Source organism: Apiospora aurea (genome assembly GCF_038362705.1).
Source record: "Apiospora aurea strain CBS 24483 chromosome Unknown utg000006l_segment0_segment0, whole genome shotgun sequence".
NCBI lineage: Eukaryota > Fungi > Ascomycota > Sordariomycetes > Amphisphaeriales > Apiosporaceae > Apiospora > Apiospora aurea.
In genome coordinates, this window is record NW_027117393.1 from 304,753 (window position 1) to 327,535 (window position 22,783).

General features: G+C 52.0%; 11 protein-coding genes across 11 annotated transcripts; 5 read left to right on the plus strand and 6 right to left on the minus strand.

The window, feature by feature from the left end:
• Positions 1-119: 119 nt before the first annotated feature.
• PG986_008701 (uncharacterized protein) lies at positions 120-1,202 on the minus strand (the record flags this gene model as incomplete). The annotated part of the gene is made up of 1 exon (XM_066844923.1): positions 120-1,202. One exon carries the CDS (start codon positions 1,200-1,202, stop codon positions 120-122), a length of 1,083 nt encoding a protein of 360 aa, XP_066697321.1.
• A 1,041-nt stretch (positions 1,203-2,243) lies between these two features.
• PG986_008702 (uncharacterized protein) lies at positions 2,244-3,188 on the plus strand (the record flags this gene model as incomplete). Its single annotated transcript, XM_066844924.1, has 1 exon — positions 2,244-3,188. The coding sequence occupies one exon, from the start codon at positions 2,244-2,246 to the stop codon at positions 3,186-3,188; it is 945 nt and encodes a 314-aa protein (XP_066697322.1).
• Positions 3,189-4,262: 1,074 nt separating this feature from the next.
• On the minus strand, positions 4,263-4,826 carry PG986_008703 (3-hydroxyacyl-CoA dehyrogenase; the record flags this gene model as incomplete). Its single annotated transcript, XM_066844925.1, has 1 exon — positions 4,263-4,826. One exon carries the CDS (start codon positions 4,824-4,826, stop codon positions 4,263-4,265), a length of 564 nt encoding a protein of 187 aa, XP_066697323.1.
• Positions 4,827-4,841: 15 nt separating this feature from the next.
• On the minus strand, positions 4,842-5,386 carry PG986_008704 (uncharacterized protein; the record flags this gene model as incomplete). Its single annotated transcript, XM_066844926.1, has 2 exons — positions 4,842-5,066; positions 5,153-5,386. 2 exons carry the CDS (start codon positions 5,384-5,386, stop codon positions 4,842-4,844), a joined length of 459 nt encoding a protein of 152 aa, XP_066697324.1.
• Positions 5,387-5,620: 234 nt separating this feature from the next.
• PG986_008705 (uncharacterized protein) lies at positions 5,621-6,641 on the plus strand (the record flags this gene model as incomplete). The annotated part of the gene is given in 2 exon segments (XM_066844927.1): positions 5,621-5,823; positions 5,840-6,641. 2 exon segments carry the CDS (start codon positions 5,621-5,623, stop codon positions 6,639-6,641), a joined length of 1,005 nt encoding a protein of 334 aa, XP_066697325.1.
• A 3,974-nt stretch (positions 6,642-10,615) lies between these two features.
• PG986_008706 (monooxygenase) lies at positions 10,616-13,451 on the minus strand (the record flags this gene model as incomplete). The annotated part of the gene is given in 7 exon segments (XM_066844928.1): positions 10,616-10,633; positions 11,846-12,403; positions 12,469-12,861; positions 12,897-12,958; positions 13,031-13,187; positions 13,257-13,385; positions 13,401-13,451. The coding sequence occupies 7 exon segments, from the start codon at positions 13,449-13,451 to the stop codon at positions 10,616-10,618; spliced, it is 1,368 nt and encodes a 455-aa protein (XP_066697326.1).
• Positions 13,452-14,374: 923 nt separating this feature from the next.
• On the plus strand, positions 14,375-15,212 carry PG986_008707 (uncharacterized protein; the record flags this gene model as incomplete). The annotated part of the gene is made up of 5 exons (XM_066844929.1): positions 14,375-14,442; positions 14,481-14,522; positions 14,575-14,629; positions 14,650-14,924; positions 15,011-15,212. The coding sequence occupies 5 exons, from the start codon at positions 14,375-14,377 to the stop codon at positions 15,210-15,212; spliced, it is 642 nt and encodes a 213-aa protein (XP_066697327.1).
• Positions 15,213-15,985: 773 nt separating this feature from the next.
• Positions 15,986-16,893, minus strand: PG986_008708 (uncharacterized protein; the record flags this gene model as incomplete). Its single annotated transcript, XM_066844930.1, has 4 exons — positions 15,986-16,320; positions 16,425-16,685; positions 16,736-16,755; positions 16,871-16,893. The coding sequence occupies 4 exons, from the start codon at positions 16,891-16,893 to the stop codon at positions 15,986-15,988; spliced, it is 639 nt and encodes a 212-aa protein (XP_066697328.1).
• A 260-nt stretch (positions 16,894-17,153) lies between these two features.
• PG986_008709 (uncharacterized protein) lies at positions 17,154-18,191 on the minus strand (the record flags this gene model as incomplete). Its single annotated transcript, XM_066844931.1, has 1 exon — positions 17,154-18,191. The coding sequence occupies one exon, from the start codon at positions 18,189-18,191 to the stop codon at positions 17,154-17,156; it is 1,038 nt and encodes a 345-aa protein (XP_066697329.1).
• Positions 18,192-18,707: 516 nt separating this feature from the next.
• On the plus strand, positions 18,708-20,394 carry PG986_008710 (MOSC domain-containing protein; the record flags this gene model as incomplete). The annotated part of the gene is made up of 2 exons (XM_066844932.1): positions 18,708-19,295; positions 19,369-20,394. The coding sequence occupies 2 exons, from the start codon at positions 18,708-18,710 to the stop codon at positions 20,392-20,394; spliced, it is 1,614 nt and encodes a 537-aa protein (XP_066697330.1).
• Positions 20,395-21,320: 926 nt separating this feature from the next.
• On the plus strand, positions 21,321-22,676 carry PG986_008711 (aldo/keto reductase; the record flags this gene model as incomplete). Its single annotated transcript, XM_066844933.1, has 6 exons — positions 21,321-21,482; positions 21,544-21,622; positions 21,688-21,828; positions 21,892-22,005; positions 22,080-22,274; positions 22,381-22,676. 6 exons carry the CDS (start codon positions 21,321-21,323, stop codon positions 22,674-22,676), a joined length of 987 nt encoding a protein of 328 aa, XP_066697331.1.
• Positions 22,677-22,783: the final 107 nt, after the last annotated feature.

Consider the following 22,783-nt stretch of genomic DNA (forward strand, 5'->3'; position numbering starts at 1 on the left):
AGGCCTTATTCCGGCAATTACTGATTTCTTTGAATGTCTCCTGTAGTAATATGGTCAGCTCGGGATACACATTGAGGAGTTTGAGATCAGATCTAGAGGATAGGGGGCGACAATGTGGTTTAGGTCTGGGGATATTTTCGTGAATGGGCCTCACCTTGGATCTCGCCCTGGTTATTGTCATCTTCACCGTCGTCTTCTTGGCCATGGCTGCACATGCAGGTGAAGCTCAGACTTCCACCCTCCCTCACATTCTTCTTCCACTTGAGCACGTTACGCGCGCCGAGGTCGTCGGAGCTGAGAATAACTGTGAGATCGGCCGTGTAGAGTTCTTGGGCGTTTTTGAAAGACCCAAGCTTCCAGTCCCGGGCGCCAAGGTGGGAGGATGCACCGCAAGTATGTGCCCGGCTCGTCTCCTGGGGGATCGTGCGCAGGTGCACCACCCATCGGATCCGCCGCACAATCTTCTTCGGGAGCAGCCCCGTCATGTTCCGGCTCACGAACTCGCTTTCCCAGTTTTCCGGACGGGGCACGGTATAGTTGGGGCTGTTGAAATTGAGGCCATTGTTGTCCTGCAAGACCTGGCTATACCCGTGGTATATTTGATCACGTATGATCGCTCTCGCACAAATTTCGATATGGACGAGGTCCCAAGGCATGTCCCTGCACTTCTTCGTGCTAGTAAGGGCGAATCTGTCGCGCTTGCTGCTTAGGAATATGGTGCCAGTAACCCTGCCGCTTCGGCCGTAACCCACACGATCCATCTTGTTGGGTGCGGTCTGGAGCAACTTGTCGACATCGTTCCCGATCTTGGGCAGGACATGGTCTCTCCAGAATCTGTGAGCGAACCGGGCCCTCTTGGGCTCGCCGTGGTGTCCTCTGGCCACCTCGAGAGCATCCCTACCGCCGGCCGCCCTCCAGCCGTAAATTGTGTCTCCGTATTTCATGATCTCCGCCGCCGCATCGTAGTCCACGTGGAGGTTGCGGACCTTAAGATGGACGTCGAAGAAGAGCTTGGTGGCGTAGCGGCGCGACGCTCGAGTGGTGTTCATGACCACGCTCTTGTTGCTCGGGTGCGGCATGACCCGCATGCTGTTGCGGTGGACAATGATCATACGGGAATCCACCTCCTGGTTGAGGGCTTCGTGCCAGATCATCTGGCGGAGCTCAAGAGGGAGACGCTCAAAACAAGGGAAAGACGACATGCTCGCGATTTAAGTAGGTCGCGAGGAAGAAGGAAGGTGGTTGAGGTGGTTCGGGTTGACAATTGGTTGTTGCTTGTTGCAAACTGTTTTTGCAGCAACGTAGCAAAAGTGAAGTCAGATCCTAGGAGATAACTGCTTGTTGGGTGATGTTTTTGCTGACAACTTTGCTTGATGAAGTCAGTTTCTGTTGTGTGCAGCTTTTGTTTCTTGATGGATGATTGGTGTGTTGAGCTGGGGTGAGATATGTGGCGGACGGCAGATGAGGTGCTTACCAGGTGCTTCAGAAAGTGTTTATCAAACTCAAACTGTAGTCCAGTAAATCTAGAGGATGGGTCTCGTCTAATGATGGAGGTCGATTCAGTGGCGATGATGGGTGGATGTATGGATGAATGCATGAGTGAAGGTCCGGATTGATGGATGGAAGGTAGACACTGGAGAGTTGTGTCGAGGTCTGGGTCGGTAGACGATTAGGTGATGTGTAGATGTTGGTAGGTATTTTTCTTTTATCTATTCACTGCAGAAGGGAAGATTTGATAAGCTGGACAGCTAGCGTATCTACTGAAATTGAATGCAGTGAGGCAGGCGTCGACTCGGTACGTGATAAGGCCATGGCCTGCAGTACAGAGGTTCTGCCGCCCTGTAATTAACAGGCCCTACGTACGCCCTGAGCCAGCACCTACTGATAGGCCGCACTGCATACGTTTATAACCTCACCGAGCAACACCCCACCTCGTCAATCGTCTGGATTGTTTGATTCTGCAAAAGAAGTGCTGATTGTGTGGAGGTCGCCATCTGCTGTGTCTCGCACCTGCCTGGCTGCATCTCACGATTTATTTTCCTCTTGCTCTCGGCACTGTAGCATCCTCCTTCACCACTACCAAACCATCCGACAACACTCGCACAATCAGCCTATCCTCCATTCTTTCCTCCACGTGCTGTCGCATTATATAGCGATTCCACCATTTTACCCTCCCGCTCAATTCCATCAAGCCGCTTGAGCGTTTCCAGCAATCATCAACCACATCCACATCGATTGCCAAGATGTCGACCTTCACTTGCTTCAACAAACTTCCTCCGGAGCTTCGCCACATGGTCTGGAACGAGGCGCTCCGCGAAGAGGTCGAAAGCCGCTACGTCCTCGTCCACCGTATCTCCATGAAGGTCTTGCCACACAAAAAGACCAACAAGAGCGCGATCCTGGCCGCCAACCAGGAGTCCCGAGGCCGCGCCCTAAAGTTCTACGACATCCAGCTCGAGGTCTGGACATTCGCACCAATCGAGGTAGACCACAAGCGCGAGCTCGACCTCTTTTGCCGAAACCCACTGAACGGCCTCAGCCTTTACTTGGGCCGAGGAATGAACGCCCGGTCGATGAGCAAAGGCGTCTACGGCGCCGAAAAGCTCAAGGCGTTCAACGACCGCTTCTGGGCATGCTCGCTGCGGGGCCGGATCCACGAACGGATCTACAACCAACTCAAGAAGGCGCCGCAGCACACCCAGGGCAGCCGGCTAGCGGGCCGCATCTACCTCAACAGCGAGCTCGACAAGTTCACCCTGTCGGACAGGATCACCCATCTGAACTGGCGTGTCGACCTGTGCACCCACAGCTTCCTGCGGGAGCACGAGCGCCGCGTCCGGGGCACGACTCGGGACCGCAACGAGTACGAGAGCCCGCACATGACGGTCCGGATCCCCAAGAACGCCCTGGAGCGGATCCGGCGCGTGGTCAAGACCTACTGGGTCACGAACCCCGGCATGGAGCTGCCCATATGCAAGAGGGCCGGCAGGAACCACCGCCACTGGAAGCTGGGCAGTTTCAAGGGCGCCACCCAGCTCTACTCCACGAACATGACCCGCATCCCGGCCGAGGGCCTCAGCTTTGCGGAATCGCAAAAGCTCATTGAGTGGAAGCGAACGGGACCGAATGACGCGCGACCCTTCGTCTGCGCATGCGAAGAAGCCAAGGTTGCGCAGCAGGGCGAGTAGGCTTCGGCTGATGGAGAGACTAGTCCAGACGATCTGTGAGCCGGCGAGCCTCTAGAATGTTTCATTGAGAAGAGAAGACATTTACCGAGAAGGCCGTCATTAGCCGTTGCGAATGGCAGAACCGGCAAGCCATGGACGTAAGTACCTACACCTGCATCCCCAGAAGTGTTGCTACATACTGACCAACTGAATCCAGTTCGCTATTGAAGAGTCAATTGGGAGGTCAATCGATGGTGGGGAGGAAAGGGATAAGAATCGGTCAATCAGCTGGACAACACGCATTCATTGGATTAAGAGCCCATTCTGTGTACAGAGGACCTGGTATCCGAATCCACTCGGTTGACAAAATTGCGATGATCACATTGCTTTCTTGGACTTTAGTTTGCCACGAGCAATGAGACAGAGATGAGTCCCACCGTACAGTTAGCTGCTTCTACTGGACTTGCATGTGTGATGTCAGCTTGTACACAGGAAACCCCAGCTGGCGGTTTATTTCCCGGCGTAATGTTCATCTTTCGCGAGTGGGCAATACCAAAGCCCATATGGACTTGGGTAAAGAGGTACGAGAAGCGGGGCCTGGGATGAGGACCTGACCACAGACGAAGATGCCCTTTCCCATTGGCGAAGTAGAAAGTGACAATGAGCATGGTTTTCTAAATAAACCACGTTCCCCATGTCGTACTGTTTCGAAAGCGGATTTCAGTACCTCATCTTGGCTTCTCCCTATGCCAGAGTAATTACCTTCTAAGCTGCTAGGGACCACGCGCAGTTCATCCTCGGCACAGAGTCCGTGCCCAATGAGCGCCGCGTCCGCAACATCTCGAGCGGATTGATTGAGATCTGGGCCATTAGGCCAGATCGGCGAGGGCATACGACGGGACCTGGAGAGGGCCATGGAGGCGGAGTGGAAGCAGGCAGCTGACGGAGGCAGTAACAACGACTCGGGAGTGCCCGGGCTGGATAGCAAGCCACCACAGAGGCCGACATCGTCGCCTCGTTGATCTCCATTTTTTGCCGTGTAGAATGATGGGTTTGCGAATAGTCTCGTAGCGACGTTCAAGGCGAATGAAAGTGTCATTTGGCATCACGGGAGAGAAGAATCACAATATAAGGAAGCTGCTCTTGACGTACTCCGAGGCATGCGAGACAGTGGCAGATAATACGCACGCGGTTCTGCAGAAGAGCGGTGCAGAACTTGGGTATCTTGCCCGCTGCCAACAGTTGCACCAGCACCGCGTCCCTCTCAGCTACCAAGTTCGACCAGTAAACATCGCTCAGAGACTTCTTGACACTATCCTCCAAGGCTGACAGCCTCTCGCGACTCCAATCAACCCTGTTCTTCAAGATGTCCTCCTCCCAAGTCTGGATGGACGGCCCCAGGCGCTCGATCCGCTGAGAAAAACCGTCTGGTCCGCCTCCGCCGCCCAGGGCGTTGGTGACGATGGGGCCTGTGGGCGCCCATCGAAGGTCGCGGCCTTGTGTCACCGCTAGATCGAGGTCCGACGCCGAGACGATACCCCAGCTTATGAGACTGTACGCTTCGTTGTTAATGGCCGCCTGGAGACGATTGGATACAAAGTCGGGGACCTCGCGATGGAGCAGAATAGGTCTCTTCCCGACGGATTGGTAGAATTTCATCGCGGCAGAGGTGGATTAATCGCTGGTTCCAAAATTGCGCACAGCCTCGACCAAGGGGATCGAGTGAGGGGGGCTGAAGGGGTGGCCGATGAGTACGCGGCTCAGGTCTTTCTCGCACTGCTGGATGAAGGCGGAAGACGGCAAACAAGAAGAAGACGACGCGATCACAACACCAGGTCTCGCGTGCTCATCGAGCGTCTTCAGGAGTCCCTTCTTGAACCCCTGGCGCTCTGGTCCGTTCTCTGGGAGAGGTCAGGGTCAGCGGGCTCCATTGATCACGTACACAAGACAAACTTACTTCTTGGACAGAGTCGGCTTCAGCCAACCTCGGCGCGATGTCCTCGAACAAATTCGTAGTTGGTAACATGCTGCTCGAAGGTTCCATGCTCCTCGATGAAAGGCTTTGCCTGTTCCAGGTATCGCTTGAGGGTATCCTCGGCCCATTCTGCAGGATCAGAGATGATGGCCTTCAATCCCCTCGAAAGGAACAGGGCGGCCCATCCCATGCCAATCACGCCGCATCCGACGATGGCGACGGTACGATCTTCTTGTGACATCATGTCCGGCATCGAGACACAAGTGCAGAATGATAGCTGGTCCCCAAATCCACCCAGCAAGCGCCAGGAGTGTGCTAGAGAGGAGTGTGCTAGAGCATATCAATTGACCTGTCCCCGTATTACATCCTCTCGCGTCCGTAAGCATACCGCCTAGTCAGGAGTAGGCCTCAGGCTAGCCGTATCCATTCCCGGGGCGTAGCCGCTAGCACTGATGCAAGGCGCGGGGCAAATCCGGGGATGATATCCGGTGTGGGCGATCTACGGCAGGGCGTGAGGCGTGCTGCATCCTCGCCGCTGGTCTACCGGGCCACCACAATATACGAGACAGCTAACAGGGGTGTCTGGTTCCAGCTGCACGGGTCGCTCGACTCGTGGGAGATACTGGACCATCTCGGCATCGGGAAGGAGCTTGACGCAGAGGCCCGCGCCAACGACGCCGCGTACGCGCTCATCCAGGAGCGCGTGCACGGGTACCGCGCGCCGGGAGCTGGAGCAACTCATGGTCGAAAAGGGCCTCTCGGGATCGGTCATCTTCTCGCCCGCGGGATGGCGTCAGACCGAGATGGGCCGGTCTCTCGCCCGCCACCCGCTTATCAACTACGCGCGACAAGATCAGTGCCCGCCTCTCGCGCCACCGCCTCTCCCGGCGCAGATGGAGACAAGCGGCCTTTTCACGGCATCCAAGTCGTCGAGCTGGTCCGCATTATCGCCGGCCCGGCCGCCGGGGCCGCGCTGGCGTCTCTGGGCGCCGAGGTCATCCGGGTCAACTCGTCCAAGCCCAAAGACAACACGCCGGCGCAGCCCCTCTTCCTTGATGGCGGGCAAGACCACGGTCGATTTGGACCTGGAGGACCCCACCGACCGGGAGAGGCTGACGAGCCTGTACGAGCAGGCCGATGTCGTCATCCAGGGCTACCGCCTAGGCTCGCTCGAGCGGCGGGGCTTCGGCCTACAGGCCGCGCTGCACATCGCGAACAAGCGTGGCAAAGGCGTCGTCTTCGTGGACGAGAATTGCTACGGACCCGACGGCTACTACGCCGAGCGGCCGGGCTGGCAACAGGTTGCCGACGCGGCGGCGGGCAGCTCGTACGTTATGGGCCAAGCATTCGGCTGCCCGCCGGGCCAGGGCGTGCTGCCCAGTCTGCCCATATCCGACATGGCGACTGGTATCCTGACCTCCCTTACCGCCGTGTGTGGCCTCCGGGACCGTGCCAAGTTTGGCGGCTCGTACCACGGTCACGCCTCTCTGACCGCCTAGAACATGGCCACGCTGGACCCCGACGTCCGTCTCTATCAGAGTGACATTGTGAAAAAGATAAACGGCAAGTACCAATTCCCAACCTGTTCCAGCGATGCCCATGTCGCCCCCTGAATTACTCCATCTTGGACGCGTGGGACAAGCACAGTCACTTGATAAAAGACGAGAGGTACTACGTGCGCTTCACTCACTCTGTATTTGGCTCTGAACTGCTCGTTCTGGCGCCGGTGGTCCGGTATAATGATGCGAAGTCCTCCCCAAGATGGGACCGCCCACCTGTGCCCTTTTGTCACCATGAGTTCAGGGGCTTCTCGGAAATATGACGAGGGAACCCCCCAGTGAGACGGGTTGCTTAAAATGTATTGCATCTAAATAAATACGCTTACTGAGTCTGCTTTTGTCTGACGACCGATCCTCTGCACCTCGTGCGTGCATTTGGAGTTATGGTAAGCTCACCACCCGTCTCGCTGACCCCCTGCCTCGCTGACCCCCTTTTCCCCACCAAAATCGTAAAAACTTCATAATATTCAAAAGGTTCTATAAAATTAAATAAAATAGGTAAAATTAATCAGATGTTTATATTTTAAAATAAAAGACAATTTAAAGTTAATATAATTTGAATTTAAAAATATATTAATTTAACGCTATTAATATAACGCTTAAAAGGTGAATTTGAAATTTTATATATAAATTACTAAGAAATGTAAAAATTAGGATAAAACTTTAAATAAATATTATTATTTAAGTTTAAAACATTTTACGGTTACAAGATATTATTTAAGAGGTAAATTAAAGAAACGAAGCTTATAAGTAATTTATTTATTTAATTATTAATTTATTTTAAAATTTTAAATTATTTTCTATGTGGAAAAACTAGAGAAAATTTATTTTCTTTAATTAAAAAATGGTTTTATTTTATTTATTTTTTATTTCTAAAATAAAATACTTTATTAAGCTTAAATATAATAAATAATAAAATAGTCACGTGATTTATATATAAACTTTATTTTATATTCGTTATAATAATATTTTAAATACCTTAATTTATTCTATTAAATAAAACTGTAAAAAATATAAAATCTTTATATTTACTATTTATTATAACGTGGTTTACCACTACGCGACGCATATCACTTAGCGACGCACCTTTTCCACTTCTCGACCTTTTTATATAAATTAATTTAACCACAACGCTTAAAATTAATTAAAACTACTCGCTATCCGATTCCTCGCTTAATTTTATATTTTTTTTATATGTTCGCGTATTATAACCTGTCTCGCCGTAGACACTATAGCGCCTTTCACCGGTCGCCCTCCGTTTCGACGAACCCCTATTTTTACTTTTATTAGGCGCTAAACGCTTCTTTTTTACCTTTTTATCCTATAGCTGCTAAAATTCCTTAATAGTAAAGGCTTTTCTAAGCTAAACTCGCGACTTTTTAGCTCTCCGGCGCTTAAAAAGTGCCAAATTAACCTCCTTTAATATATATATTTTATTACGTATAAGGGTTATTTTATAGGCTATTTTAATTATACCCTTCGCTATTTAGTCTACCGCATTTAAAATCGGCGTCGGAGAGCTTTTTTAATAAGTAAACACCCTTTTTTAATATAAATAAAGTGCTTAGTTATTTATTAAGGGTTAAACGGCGTTTAAAGGTCATAGGTACTAGCCGTCCCTAAACGGAATAGGTTAAATATAAACGTCCGGAGACGCATATTTAACTTATTAATTACCTCGTTAAAATTATAAGGTATTAAATTAAATACGCTAAATCTAAATTTAATGTTAATTTCCGTAAAAACAGTAAAATACGCAGCTTTAAAAACAATAAAAAACTCGAACTTAATAATATAATTTATAAAAGCCTTAATAAATAACTCGATTTTTTTTGAATAAACACGCTTTAAAAACGAATAAAGTACTATATTAAAAAGTTAAAGCAAGTGTAATAAATAAAGAGGTATACTAATAATAATAATATCGTTATCTTAGTAGTATACCTCGAATTCGGCCGAAATATAACTCTCGTAGCCGTCGAAAATTAAAAGGCGGTAACGACCCTTCGTTTATAATCTAATATATTTATCGAAATACTTAATTTAGTCTAAGCTTATCTCGTTATTAATCTAGCTATTAAAAATCGGCTTAATTACTTAGTTACCTAATAAATCGGTTTCGCGGAACTAGTTCGCGAAGTAATATTAGCCTTAAATAATTAAAAACGGCGGAATATATTAGCCCTATAAATTAATATATTTAATCGCCGTTACCTATTTTCGATTATTAAACTAGACCGACTTCGCTTTTCCACGCCGCTCGGCGCGTATTACGACGAGTATTAACCCGATTATACTTATTATAAAACCGGTCTCGTCGAAATTCTAAATATTTTCGTCGACAATCCCGTATTTCACCTTTATATTTACAACTAACGTAAATTAAATAGAAATAACTTTAAAATCCTCGCAAAAAGCCTTTTAATAATCGTACCGACGATTTATTTTAATTTTTAAGTCCGGGTTACGGTTAATAAAGCGCTTAACTTAATACTTACCGACGCGGTCGCCGCCGCGCAACGCGGTAAAAAAATTAGCCATATTTTCTACACTAACAAAATTAAGAGGTATCCCTCGAATATCTAGATTAATTATATGTTTACGAAGTACCTCCTTTTTAATTAGATTTATTTTACGTCGTTTCGGTCGAATTTCGCGTTTTAAAATTCGGCCGTAAATTCGATAGCGTAAAGTTAATTCGGGTATATTATAAGCTTTTATTACTACTCTTTAGTTTATTTAATTCGGTCCGTTTCGTATCGCTTAAATTATTAAAACTATCCGATCTTTTTAAGATTAATTAAGCATTATAGTTATAAAAGTATTACGCGTTAAAATTTAATTATATTAGAATTAAATTAAGGTGCGTCGCCAAGTAATATACGTCGCGTAATAGTAAACTACGTTAGTTAAATTCTAATAAAACGAAAATTCTTCTTTATATTTTAATTAAAATATTTAAAAATAGCCATTAATCAATGAGAGGGGGAGTTAGTGAGGGGATACGTGAGCTTACCCCCCGCACCAGTATATAGCTGGTTCAAAGGCCCCCCTTCTAGCCACTTAAGTTTATTTAAACCCCATTCATGTTAAGCAACACACGCATGTAATTATAAAACGTATAATGTCCAAGTCCATCGTCTCTTGCTCGCTATTAAGTTAATACATCCCCCTACGCTCACACCCCCTAACGGATATAGGTAAAAACACCATCCCTAATTAACACCACCTTCTTTTTACAATTGTATATAAGTTAGTTTTCGTCGTACTTTTAATTAAATTACTTCTTTCTCTTCGTCTTCTTTTTTTTATACTTAACGCTATAGTGAGCGAGTTAAACCTTAATCGTGCGATTTAAGACGTCTCCCGCGGCGCGCGTATTAGTATAACCGCTTTAAAGCACCGGGTTAGCCGCACGATTTTAAAGGCTTAAATAAAAGGCCGGTTAACTCGAAAAGATAGAAATAAGTCGCTCTAAGTACTAACTCCGGTAAAAGAGTCTCGAATTACGTCTTAGGCTCTTATATAAATTTCACTAAGTATCGTACCACCGTATATTTACCTTAAAATATTTACTTAACGTATACTTAAAGCTAATAAAAGTCACTATATACTAAGAAAACGCTAGATTAATAAATTTCTTAAACGCTACCCTTACTTAAATTCTATTCTTTTATATACTATAGATTTTCGGCGTGTTAATAGTACTTTTAAAAAAAATATTCGAAAGTTCTTTAAAAAGCTTAAGCACGACTTCTTAAAATTTATTTCACCGGCCTTTATTTAAAACTATAACGAAGTTAACATATAACTAGGTGCCGGCAGTAATTAAATAATAATCGGCCCTGCCGGAATACGAAAAGTTATCGTTAAAAGCTTTATTAACCGAAAATAAGTAACTATAATAAAAGTAATTAATACCGATAGCCGGTCTATTAAGCCGATAGTTATATTTAAAAGCTAATAGCTTTAACTATAGTAGTTTCCCGAAAAAAATAACACTTTTACCGATTAAATAAAAGGCTAGACTTTCGCGGCGTTACCGAAAAGTTAAACGAGTAATAAACTGGCGTTAATATAACTTAAATAGACTTTCCTCCTTTAAACTACCCCCGATAATACCGATTAATAACGCCTCCTTATACTAAATAACTACGCCTCTTACTTAACCGAAAAGTTTTTATTAACGTATATCGAAAATAAGGTTTAGCTTTTCTTTTTTTCGGCTTACACGTCGCACCTCTTATAACCCCTAAATTTAAAGGTATTTAATATACTTAAAAAAAATACTACCGAGAGGTTACACTATATTACTTAAGGCTTAATAATATAAAAATAAGCAAAAAAAAGTTTTTAAAGTGTTACGCGACGGCTAGGACTTTTACTTTTAAGCTATACATCATCGCCGGCGAATAAAAAACAGCTGGCATTTTCCCTCGTAACATTAATAAGCCCCTAAACTCTCGGCTCCGAAAATTCGAAGCTTCGTAAACGGCAAGACCGGCTAAAAAACCAACACCGGATCCGGAAGCCGAATATACAGCACTTCCGTTAACTACTTTAATTAACTCCCGGCAGATTAAAAATTTAGCCGAAAAGTTAAAGGATAATAATATACGATTCGATGGCGTAACACGAAAGGTACTATTTCGGAAACTCTAAAAGAGCTTAAACTCTTTAAACGGCCAGGTCGGCCAGCTCCAGCACGAAAAGGCTCAGTTGGAGGCCAATCTGGAAAAAGAAAGAGGAAAAAAAAAAGGCTCATCCCCGACCCCAACCGGAAATATACATCGATGATAGAGGTAAAAAAAATAAAGAGGGAGGATGCAGGTGGCTCGTATACGCCGACGCGTGTAACTCCGCCGGCATCATCACAAGAAACACTAGAATTGAGTTCTAATACGGAAAGTAAGGCCTTTAGTTTAATTGAAGTAAAATAACGTTATTTCTATATTTTTACTATTTTTCGTTGTTTTTCTATAGACCAATCTACTATATTGTTACTTGTGGTATTTTTGTTTTTCGCCGATGACCGTTGGGGGGTGTGAGCGTAGGGGGGTGCATCGACTTACCCGCGGGCGGACACATTATATCCTTTCAGCATCACGGCTAGCACTCATCAGTTTCCGCATCCTGCCGAGCACGTCCTGCACATCGTCGTTCATATCGTGGAACCAGAGCCAGTCAAAGCGTCCCTGCTGGAGCCTAGGGAGGATCTTGCCCATGTCGTCACCGGCTTCCTCGTGTTGAAAGAAGATCAGGTCGCCCACTTCGGCGGCCTGCTCCAGTTGCTTCTGTGCGCGGGGGCGGCGCACCGCGTCGTACGCCGCCAGGCCGGCGAGGATCGCCGGCATCTGGGCTACGCCGCGCTCGGGGCGCCCTGCGAGCTTGGCGAGCACATTGGACAGAACCAGCGCGTCCTCGAGGCCCTGCGCCGCGCCGGCGGCCTGGAAGGGCAGGGACGCGTGAGCGCTGTCGCCAATCAGGGCAATGCGGTCCCGGAAATAGGTCGCGGTATGTCGGTGGTGGAAAAACCCCCACTTGACGGGCTTTGCCTTGGAGAGCAGTTGCCGGAAGCGGTCGTCGACACCCGGGCCCTCGAAGTCGGCCATCATGGCCTCGTATGAGATTCTTTCGGTGACGGCATCCTCCAGCTTCCAGGCGTCTGGCCCATCGGCCACGCAGAGAAGGAAATTGAACTCCTGCCAAGCGGAACATCAGTAAGCATACCGCGAAAGCGTGACTCATGCTGGATGCAGTCCCTCACCTTTCCTTCAGTGATGCGATAAGTGACGGCGCTACGCTTGTGTCCAAAATAGAACTTAGCCACGTCTGTCAGATCGCCCATGATTTTGTAGGCTTCGGGCATGGGTATGACGGCCCGATAGCAGTAAGCGCCGGCATACACAGGCGCTACTTGTTCGGGGTGGGCATCTCCCAGCACCGACTCTCGCACCGTGCTCTTGATACCGTCCGCGCCGGCCAGGGCATCTGCCTCGGCCGTGGTGCCGTCGGCAAAGCTGAGGATGACGCCGTCTGGCCTCTGCGCAACGTTGGTCAGGCGCTTGCTGAACCTCACATTCTCTATGGGTACGAAGCTCGTCATGATGTCGAGCAGCGTTTTGCGATGAGCCTGAGTCTGGTCAGCGGCATCCCTTGCCTGTCCAGGCACGCAAGAGGGGGAAGGGGGCTGACGGATTTGCGAACGTAGTCGGGGTGGCCCCAACCGGATTTGCCGTACCATGGCTGATCGCGCCCTGGGAATTGAGTATGAGCGTAACTGTTTGGGGAATCTGGCATGGGCAGAGAAGGTAGGAGTCAGAGCGTACCAAAGCCCTTTTCAAGAAGCATGCCCTCGAAAAAGATATGCTTTGCGTCTTCTCCCTTGTTTCCAACGCAGATCTTTTCATAGAGAGGTTGGAATCCGGGTTCAATGAGATCCATAGTGCGCATGCCATTAGGGGCAAAGCCAATGCCGGCACTTCGCTACCGTCAGCAGGAGAGCCAAGAGAAGCCACTTTCGGCAAGACGTGAAAGTAGGAAGACCTACCCTACTGCCGAGTACTCCGCTGCCTCTTCGTAAAGCGTGAAGGAAATTCCCATTTTGTGCAATGCCATCGCCAGGGCGAGGCCGCCAATGCCAGCACCTGCAGAAGGGGTCAGGGGCCCATTCCGATAAGAAAGCTAAGAAAGGCAGACTCCACCAATGATGGCAACGTGGAAAACATTGTGAGTTGACTTGATAGTCATGGCGAATGCGTTCTGGTAGGTCTCGGTGGCCGCTTCGTATGTAGCAGTTGGCTGGTGGTATGCGTTTGTTCCGCAAACGCTTTCACTTTCGCTCATATCCATATGTCCTTAACACTCTTAATTAACGTCCCAAGTCTGTTAGTTGGTATACGATTAGAACGTGACCACGGGGTAAAACCGGTCTCGGCTTAACTTGAGCGAGCTCGGATTTGGGCTACTGTGGAAAGCGATAGAATGGATGAGAGCCCTATGGCAGGGGAAAATAGCGAGATAGATCGGTAGGGTTTATAAGTGGTATTATTGGTAAAGGCGAGGGAGGCGGGGGGGGGCGGGTTTAGTTACGAAGCGGATTAGGGAGACTTGGGGATTTTCCTAGATATCGGCTTGTTTCCCGGATTAGTAGTTCCTTATATCTCGGTTTTCTTTTTGCCCGGTTTACGATTGCGAAGCCTGTTGATTAAAGGGTATCTACCGGTATCATACTACGGACCTATTTCTTTGTCCGCTATCGTGGCGCTTGTATCCGAAACTATTCGCCCCGTCTGGGGTGGACGCCATGGCGCTTTACCGGGTTGAGCCGGCTTTGATCCGATGTTACCGCGGCCGCGTCCTTAGCAATGGATGGATGCTGCGTCCGATTGACTTCTCTACTGAACTAATGTCCCCCATAGTATGGAATGTATGTTGCGACGGGCGCAAGGCATATGCTCTCCACTGCGGTCGATAAGCGCTGCAGCCCGATACACTGTACCTAAGTAGCTTGGGGGTGAAGCTGGTCATGACATATATTGGCCGTCTTACACCGAGTTGGGCAGTTCGTTTTGGGGGACCGTTCAGGAAGTCCTTTACGAATATGAGCAACCACATAGCCAAGACCGCAAAGTCTTGGACCGAAGTCGTCGCGGAGAAAAGATCCGTTCGAGATGCACACCTCCGAATACATGAACTGGCAAATCGCGACTCGGGATCGGCCACCCTCGGAGCTGATTTGGTCGAGATCGGCACTTGAACTAACCTGCTGAGGGCTAGGGAAATCTCAGCGGAGGAGCTCATCCGCGCGTACATCGGGAGGTGAGTCCAAAAGAGCAGCCGATGGTTGATTGCGAGCTAATGAATCGTACAGAGCCTGCGAGGCGCAGAGAAAGGTAAAAGCCACGCCAGGAAGCAGTTGGATGCAGGTTACTGACGGCGGAATCAGACGAATTGCCTTACCGAGTTCTGCTTCGATGATGCGATCGATCAAGCCAGGCAGCTTGACAAGTTCAAACAGGAGCACGGTGTACTGATAGGTCCTTTGCACGGTGTGCCTGTATCATTCAAGGACCAGTTCAACGCCAAGGGGCTGGACTCGACATTGGGCTACGTCGGACCCTGCAGAGTCGGACACGTCTCTGGTGCGCACGCTGAAACAACTTGGGGCTATAGTCATCGCAAAGACGAACCTCCCCCAGAGTATCATGGCGAGCCGCCCATGTTTATTCGGGACTACAAGCTATGAAGCTGAGTGGAGAAGTGGTGCGAGACTGACAACCCGCTCTGGGGTCAGACCACACACCCAGCGGTTCCAAAACTTACCCCTGGTGGCTCCTCGGGCGGCGAGGCAGCCTTGCTCGCTCTAGGCGGCTCTCTGATCGGCTGGGGACTGACATCGGAGGTTCGATCCGCATACCCAGCCACATGAACGGCCTATGGGGCCTGAAACCCAGCGTAGGTACCCTTGACACTCTTGCTCTCGCGCCCTACCACGCTGACATGGCTTGAAAGAGCAGTAGAATGTCGTACAGATGCGTGAGGGTCACTCTGGACGGCCAACAGCACGTCCCCTCTGCCGTCGGGCCAATTGCAAGGGCTCTAAGCTCTCTCACCACGGTGGCAAAGTTGGTGATTGCTGCTGAGCCCTGGAATACAGATCCCCTGCTACCATCGGCACTCGTTAGGAAGCCGGAGGCCGCCGGCCATGAAGTCGTCGACTGATGCTCGACTCCGAACGCTCAGTGCATCCAAATTATGCTAAGACCCGTCCGGTTTCTGGAATCAACAAACCTCCTGGATTACGTCCCAGCCTGATTGTGAGCGGCCAGGACGAGTACTACGCCGCAGACGGTGGCGAGGGTATACGGACAGCCGTCGCTGCTAGCGGCGAGCCCTTTGTGCCGCAGATCAACATATTCGTCGAGCGTGGCCCGCCTATCTCCGTGTACCAATACTGGCAGTTGAACAAGGGAAAAAGATCGCAGCACAGCAGGCCTACCATGACATGTGGGAAAGCGTGCGGCCGCCCTCGGGAGCGGCCGTGCAGATTCAGCCGTTGTTGTAAGCAGATCGCCGAGCAGATCCTGGGCACGCTCTCAGGCGTCACATTCATGTCACAGAAAAGAAGCACCCACGCGTTGTATCTGCTCCATCACCAAATTTTCTATAGAACTTTCTTTCCGTATTCCATTCCTGTTCGACCTTCAAGTAGCTACTTTCGCCGTTGTCGGTAGAGGGGGCCTCTGTCCCAGATCAATACTTCGTTTTCGGATGCTCTCTCATCACCGAAGACGCTGGGCCCGCAGTTGCTTCTTGTTGATCTTTCCCATAGCATTCCGCGAGAGTGCATCCGCTATTTCCACGTCTTGAGGCATCTTGTAGGCGACGATGCGGCTCTTGGGGACCCTTCTCAGACGAGCCAGGTCCATCGGCTCGCCACAGGCCCGGCCCTGCCCCGAAAGCACGGGGGCGGCCGCAACCTTCTGGTCCCCGACTTCCGAGGGCAAGCCGACGACGACGCATTCGTCGGTCTCGGGCAGGGCCAAAACCTCGCGGTCGATTCCAGCGCCGAGACCTTCTCTCCGCCGGTCTTGATGACGTCCGCGCCGAGGCGGTCCTGGATGAAATACGCAGGGCCCTGGGCCCAAGACCCAGACTGCGCGCGGCCTGAGCCCGGAACTAGGCGTCGGACGACGATATCGCCGGTCCTGAACCACCCACCGGGCGTGGATTGAGGAGGTGGAGGCGTGACGGCGAGACGGACGTTGGCGACGATCCGTTGTGGGAGGTAGGCATAGCCTTTTGGGAGTTGATTAACTCCTGAAGAGCAGGAATTGGTCAGGTCTGCGTGATCTATAGACGAACCAGCTCCGGATTTGCAGGCAATCAGATCGTTTACGCTACGGCTGACCTTGGGGAGGCACGCACACACGAGCTCCTTTCCCAGCTTCTTGCTGGCGTCGCAACGGGAGTCATCAATGCCTGTTCCCAACCGTACATGCGTATCGTAAGGGCTACATTGAACCCCTCACGGTCGTTTAGCGAGCTGCTTCTGGAAGCATTGTAATATTCGCTTGCTATCATTTCTCAGCTGGATTGCCATTCGGGAGGTCTTGTGGTCCCCTGCGACAAGATTCCAATCACTGAGCCACTGATAGCAGACGAACCTAGCGCCTGTGGCGAGAACCATTGGTGTGCCGGGGTGCACCGTGCAGCTGTCGCCATTCAGGGGGCAATCCTGGCAAACCCTTGTTTTCAGTGTGGCTCTCTAGGCATCAGCTCCACCCCTGCGCCGCTACCAGGAGGCAAATTAGGTACACCTCGGTACATTGAATGCAAGTAACTAACTGAAGTGAGAGCGTGCCCTGGAATGCACTCCCATATGCCAGTGGGATCCCATGGGATGTCATCACCATTCGTCGTGCTAATACTACACAAGTTTAGGGTGTTCTATCTACCCAGCCTTTTGTCGGCTGGAATGCCTGCCTTCTCCTCGTCCGTCAGGTGCACGTCGAAGATATCGGCCAGCGCCTGCACACGATCCTCCTCGGTCTTGCATTTCTTGACGACCTTGCGGTCGGCACCAATCGTCTCCTTCACCGTGTCCACGAACAGAGTCAGGTTGCCCACAAGCGCCTCCCGCTCCTCGTCCTGGACCATGAGCGTGCAGGTGACGTAGCGGGTGAAGAAGGAGCGCGGGTTGGTTGACGTGAACCAGGACATGACCTCGTAGTCCTGAGGCAGGAACTCGGTCTCGGTGAAGCAGTAGACGGGCGTCCACATATTCTCGCCGCCCTCGGCCGGACCGTTGCAGACATCATAGCACCACATGTTCGGGCCAAGCGCGGCGGACGCGTACGACTCGGCGATGGGGCGCCGCTGCAGACGGACCCGGCGAGGCGCGATACTCGTCGTCTCGAAGCCGTCGCGCAGCGGGAGGGGCAGGTTGGGGCCCATGGACCCCATGCCGACGTCGAGGACGTACCACTCGTCGTCCAGCCGGACTAGGTTGAGCATGTGGTTCCAGCCGTCGTACGTCGTGGGCTGGTTGCGCCGGACCTCGGGGTAGGGGCTCATTGCGCGCGCCACCCGGCCGCCGCAGTTGCGCACCTCGAAGCCAATGGAGCGCAACGCCGTGGCCAGGAAGCTGTTCTGCTCCATGCAACGCCCCCCACGGTGCTGGCGCACGATGCGATTGAATAGCGCCGCCTGGTCGAGCGTGACCTTCTTCTCGGCCGAGTAGTGAAGCACGAGGTTGTCAAAGGCGACAGTGCACGCGTGGTATCGCGTCAATGCCTGCAGGAAGGGCAGCCCATGCTCTCTGGTCCGGGCTTGGGCCGCCTCCTTTAGCACGGCCGAGTCCAGATACCTCTGCGGAAGCTTGATGCACTCAAAGTACTCCCGCAGCTCGGCATCGCTAAATCGTGGACGGGCGTCCAGGTCTAGCGCGACGTGCGTCAACGCGGTGGGTGCGGAGTCGGTCGACATAACGCGACGTGCAAATAAATGAGTAGGGTACTTCGGGCAACTAGAGAGGTAGGTAACGAAAGACGCTGGGGTCGTACGAGCGCAAGATGGAAGTACCTTCGGGCTCATGCGCCGCTTGGAGGGCAGCTTCGGGGAGAAACAGGGAGGCCCTCCGCGGATGGACAGCTCGCTGCGCCACAATAGCTTACATAACGAAATGGGTCGGCTAATATAAAAAGCCTCATAAGCGAGCGAGGGAAGGGCTTGGCGCTCACCCGACGCCTGTGCATTACACCCCCGTTCAAGGCACGCCTGCAGCTCTTACGTTGGCCACAGTATTCATTACTGAATCGCCGGCACTTTCCCTGGTATTGCGTCACCCATCATCCCGAAGAGTCGGCTGCAACGCAGAGTGCAGTCGACTCTGCTCCCCTATCCTCCCGGCCACGCCACGCACACCGCCCACGACGTCCTGTCGACACCTTCACGAGCGCGCGACCGTTTCGGTCTGATCGCAAACCAGTGCGCCCCCTGACCATGGCTGTCCTCTCCGCAAGGAACATCCCTAAGGAGGCCGTGTCCAGCTTGGAGGATGCAGCCTGGCCTGAGAAGGCCGTCGTGCTGCAAGTGCGCGCAGGTAAGATCAAACAAGCCGCCCTGGGAGGGGAAATAGCATCGGCCATCTACAAAAAAGAGAAAAACGGACCCGTTCTCTGCAGCCCGACCGGGCTGACCGGAGACGAGCATGCATCGTGGAGACACGGCGGGACGGAGCGCGCCATACATCAATACAACCCGGACCATTACCCCGACTGGCAGGCCGAGAACACGCCCAACCCACAGCTGTTCGCGGCCGGCGCATTCGGGGAGAACCTCATCGCGACCTCCATGACTGAAGAAAACGTGTGCATCGGTGACGTGTTCCAGCTCGGCGTCGACATCCTCCTGGAAGTCAGCGAGCCCCGACATCCGTGCCACAAGCTCATTGCTCGCTTCCAGTGGGAGAGGGCACTGAACCGCACCATTCGAACCGGGCGGTCGGGCTGGAACTTTCGCGTGCTGCATACCGGCCTTGTCCGTAAGGGGGGATTCCTTGACGTTGGTCAAACGACCGTTTCCCCAATGGTCGGTCCTGAACGTACAGCGCGTCATCAGGGGGAAAGACGTGCCCCTACATTTGTTGGCGGAGTGCATCCAGCTTCCTCTGACGGACATGTTCAAGGACCTGGCCAATGCCCGTTTGAGGCAGGCCGCCAAAGTGTACACCCTGGTCGACGCCGAGTTCGTCACGCCGCGCGTCCGAAGGCTCACTTTCGAGCTGAAGCAGTCCCTCACCCTCACCAACCCCCAGTTTGACCCCTACGCTTTTGCCCAGATCACATTCGGACCGGGCGCGGCGTTTTCTAGGTCGTATTCCATCGTTGATGGTGACTTGTATCGGTTCACCCTAGGCGTGGCCCTCGACCGCCAATCGCGAGGCGGCTCGGCATACATCCACCACGAACTGAAAGTCGGCGACACGATCCAGATGGCCCCGGGGTCGAATCCCGGCGCGCAGGAGAACGACAAAAAGTGTGACCCGGCCACGAAGCGCATCGTAATCGTGGGCGGCATCGGCGTAACCGGCTTTCTTCCGTCCATCTGCAGTTGGGAGGCCAAGAACCTGCCCTACCATGTCCACTATGCTGTGCGGAGCGCCGACGAGGCCGCATTTCTCGATCGGATACCCGCGGAGAAGACAACGGTGTATGCCTCATCCCGTGGCGAGCGGCTCGACATGGCAAAGATCATACCCACGCTTGGCCCGGAAGGGGCGCCTCAGGTCCGCATCTTCTCATGCGGGCCGTCGCGCATGGTGCAGGAAGCCGGCCGGATCGCCGCGGCGCTGGGGTACCCGGAGCACATGGTTCATTTAGAGGACTTTGGAAGTGGGGATGGGGGTGACCTGGGTGACGAGTTCGAGGTCGAAGTCGACCAGCCGGACACGAACAGGCACGAGCAGCTGACGGTCCCTCGAAACAGGACACTGCTCGACGTGCTCAATGACGCGGGGTTCGACGTCGTGTTCTCGTGCAAGTCCGGCGCCTGCGGCGCCTGCAAGGTACGAGTTTGCGAAGGCGACATTGACTACAAAAGCTCGGCGCTCCTTTCCAAGGACAAAGGCGCCGCGTTGCAGAGTTGCGTGGACCGTGGCCTCGGAAAGCTCAAAATCGAGGTAGACTAGGAAGAAATACGACGCGGTGAAACCATCATGCGTCTTGGAATAGAGGCGGCTCCGAAGCTACAGCGTTCAAGGATCCAGGTTGAGGTTTCGTGATAGGAAACACGTTATTGGGGGGCAATGCCTTCCACCACCCTGGACGCAAAACCGCAACACTGCGAGCGATACTGCACACACGCGCAACCTTGACCGGGCTTTCCGAGCGCCGTGCCCACTGCGGGATTCCTAATAGATCGATCTAATTGCGTGGCAGGTAGGCGCGAAACACAATCAGCACCCCAACCACGATGGACGAATCCTCCCCGTTGTTTTCGACCATTCAAAGGTGCTGCCACCTTTCCATCCCGCCTTGGAATAGTTCAGACTGGGCCAGAGTTATCCCTGCAATCGAAAAACTTGGGCCATGTCTCCGGTGGCAAACGCATCCTTGATTGAGACACAGGACGGCATATCTGCACAATATTTGTGTTCGAGCTCGTAATACGCGCCTCAAGTCCTGAATAAGAAGGGCAAGGTACGTACGTCCCACCAACCACCATGAACGAACCAACTGCCACCATCAGCACGTGAAGTCCGTATTTGAGCTTCTGTGTCGGCCGTCCGGTCACGCAGCAGGTTGCAATCGTACATTATGTACATGTGCAGCATTTCCAATGTCAGGCCCGTGCCCCGGGCAGCTGGGGATGTTTCGGCTAGATATCCCGCCGGGTGGAACCCGAGCCACTGACTCGGCGGATCTCATCGCGTAAGAAGCCGACAATCATCCCCCCCTAGCTCCTCCACTGCCAAAACCCGAAGCAACTAGCCCACATCTGACAGGACTATAATAACCACCGAGGTTCTGGGATCTGCTTGTTTCTGTCTAACGGCATTTTGCACCGACTTTCTTACCCACGCCACGTGTCCACAATTTCCCCGTTTTGAGCAACATGGTCAAGTCGATGCGCTTCGCCGACGGCGTGGAGGTGCCCGTGCCGGGTTTCGGTGCCATGGGCATCAGCTTTGCGCTTGGCAACAACCTCAGTTACGAGGAGGCAGAGCCTGTGCTGCTCAAAGCTCTAGAGTTGGGCTGCACATTTTGGGATACGGCCGTGAGTCGCCACTGAAGCACCCGCGAGGGACCGCCCAGCTAACCGCTGCCCTCTCGCCCAGGTATCATACGGCGCCGGCGTCAACGAGAAGATTTTGGGAGATTTCATCCGGAAGCACAACTGCCGTGACAAGCTGTTTAGTAGGTTGCCCCGTGCCTCGCGACCGAACAGCCACGCCGCGCATCTTGCTGACCGGGACTGGCAGTTGCCTCCAAGTGCGGTATTGCTGCTTTCGAGGACGGCAGATGCACGAACTCTGCCTCGCACATCAAGACTTACATCGAGGGAACTATTCAGAGACTTGGCTTCACGCCGGATCTGTACTATCTGCACCGCATCGACCCCAGTGAGCAAGCCCACCTAATCAGCCACCATGAAAGGCGAGACTGATGCGCGGGGGGGGAATCAGACACCAAGCTCGAAGAATCCATCCCTGCGTTGGATTCACTCCGGAGAGACGGCAAGACTAAGTTCATAGGTCTCTCCGAGTGCTCAGCCGCGACGTTGCGAAAGGCGCACTCAAGTAAGTCGGGTTCGCCGGGCAACGGGTCAATTGCAAAGCGGACAATGCGCTGACCACCCTACCAACCGCCACAGTGGCCAGAATCGACGCCGTGCAGGCAGAGTATTCAGCTTTCGAGACTCTTCATGAGTCTGACGGCCTTGTCGACGCCTGCCGCGAACTTGACGTGGCGTATGTAGCCTACGGCCCCCTGGGCCACGGGTGGCTGGTCGACAACTTTCCCTATGAGTCGCCCGAGGACTTTAATGAAAGCGACTACAGGCGCGAAAGTACGTATATAGTACTGCACGGCAGGAGAGTGCTTGGACCCCTTTTCCTTTCTTGGGTCCCCAGCCAAACAAAACGGCTTAGGCTGACCTCTCCCCCTTTCTCCAGTCCCCAAGTTTCAGGGCGAGAACTTCTACGCCAACAAGAAGATCGTGGATGGCTTCAAGGAGCTCGCCAAGCGAAAGTCGTGCACGCTCCCGCAGGTTGCCCTCGCGTGGGTGGCGGCTCAGGGCATGATTTCGATCCCGGGCACGACGAAGCCGGGACGCCTCGAGGAGAACTGGGCTTCGCGGGACATAGACCTCTCGGAGGAGGAACTGAAACACATTCGCACCATTGTCGACTCGTTAAAGCCGCAGGGCGATCGCTACAACGCGGAGGCGGCGATAAATATTGGAAACTAACAGCAAGCCTCGAAAGCTGTGAGATTCGTATACTGACATACTCCCGAATGTCCTTATTGGTGTTCCCATATGGAACATACACCGAGACTTTTGGAATTAAAGACAAC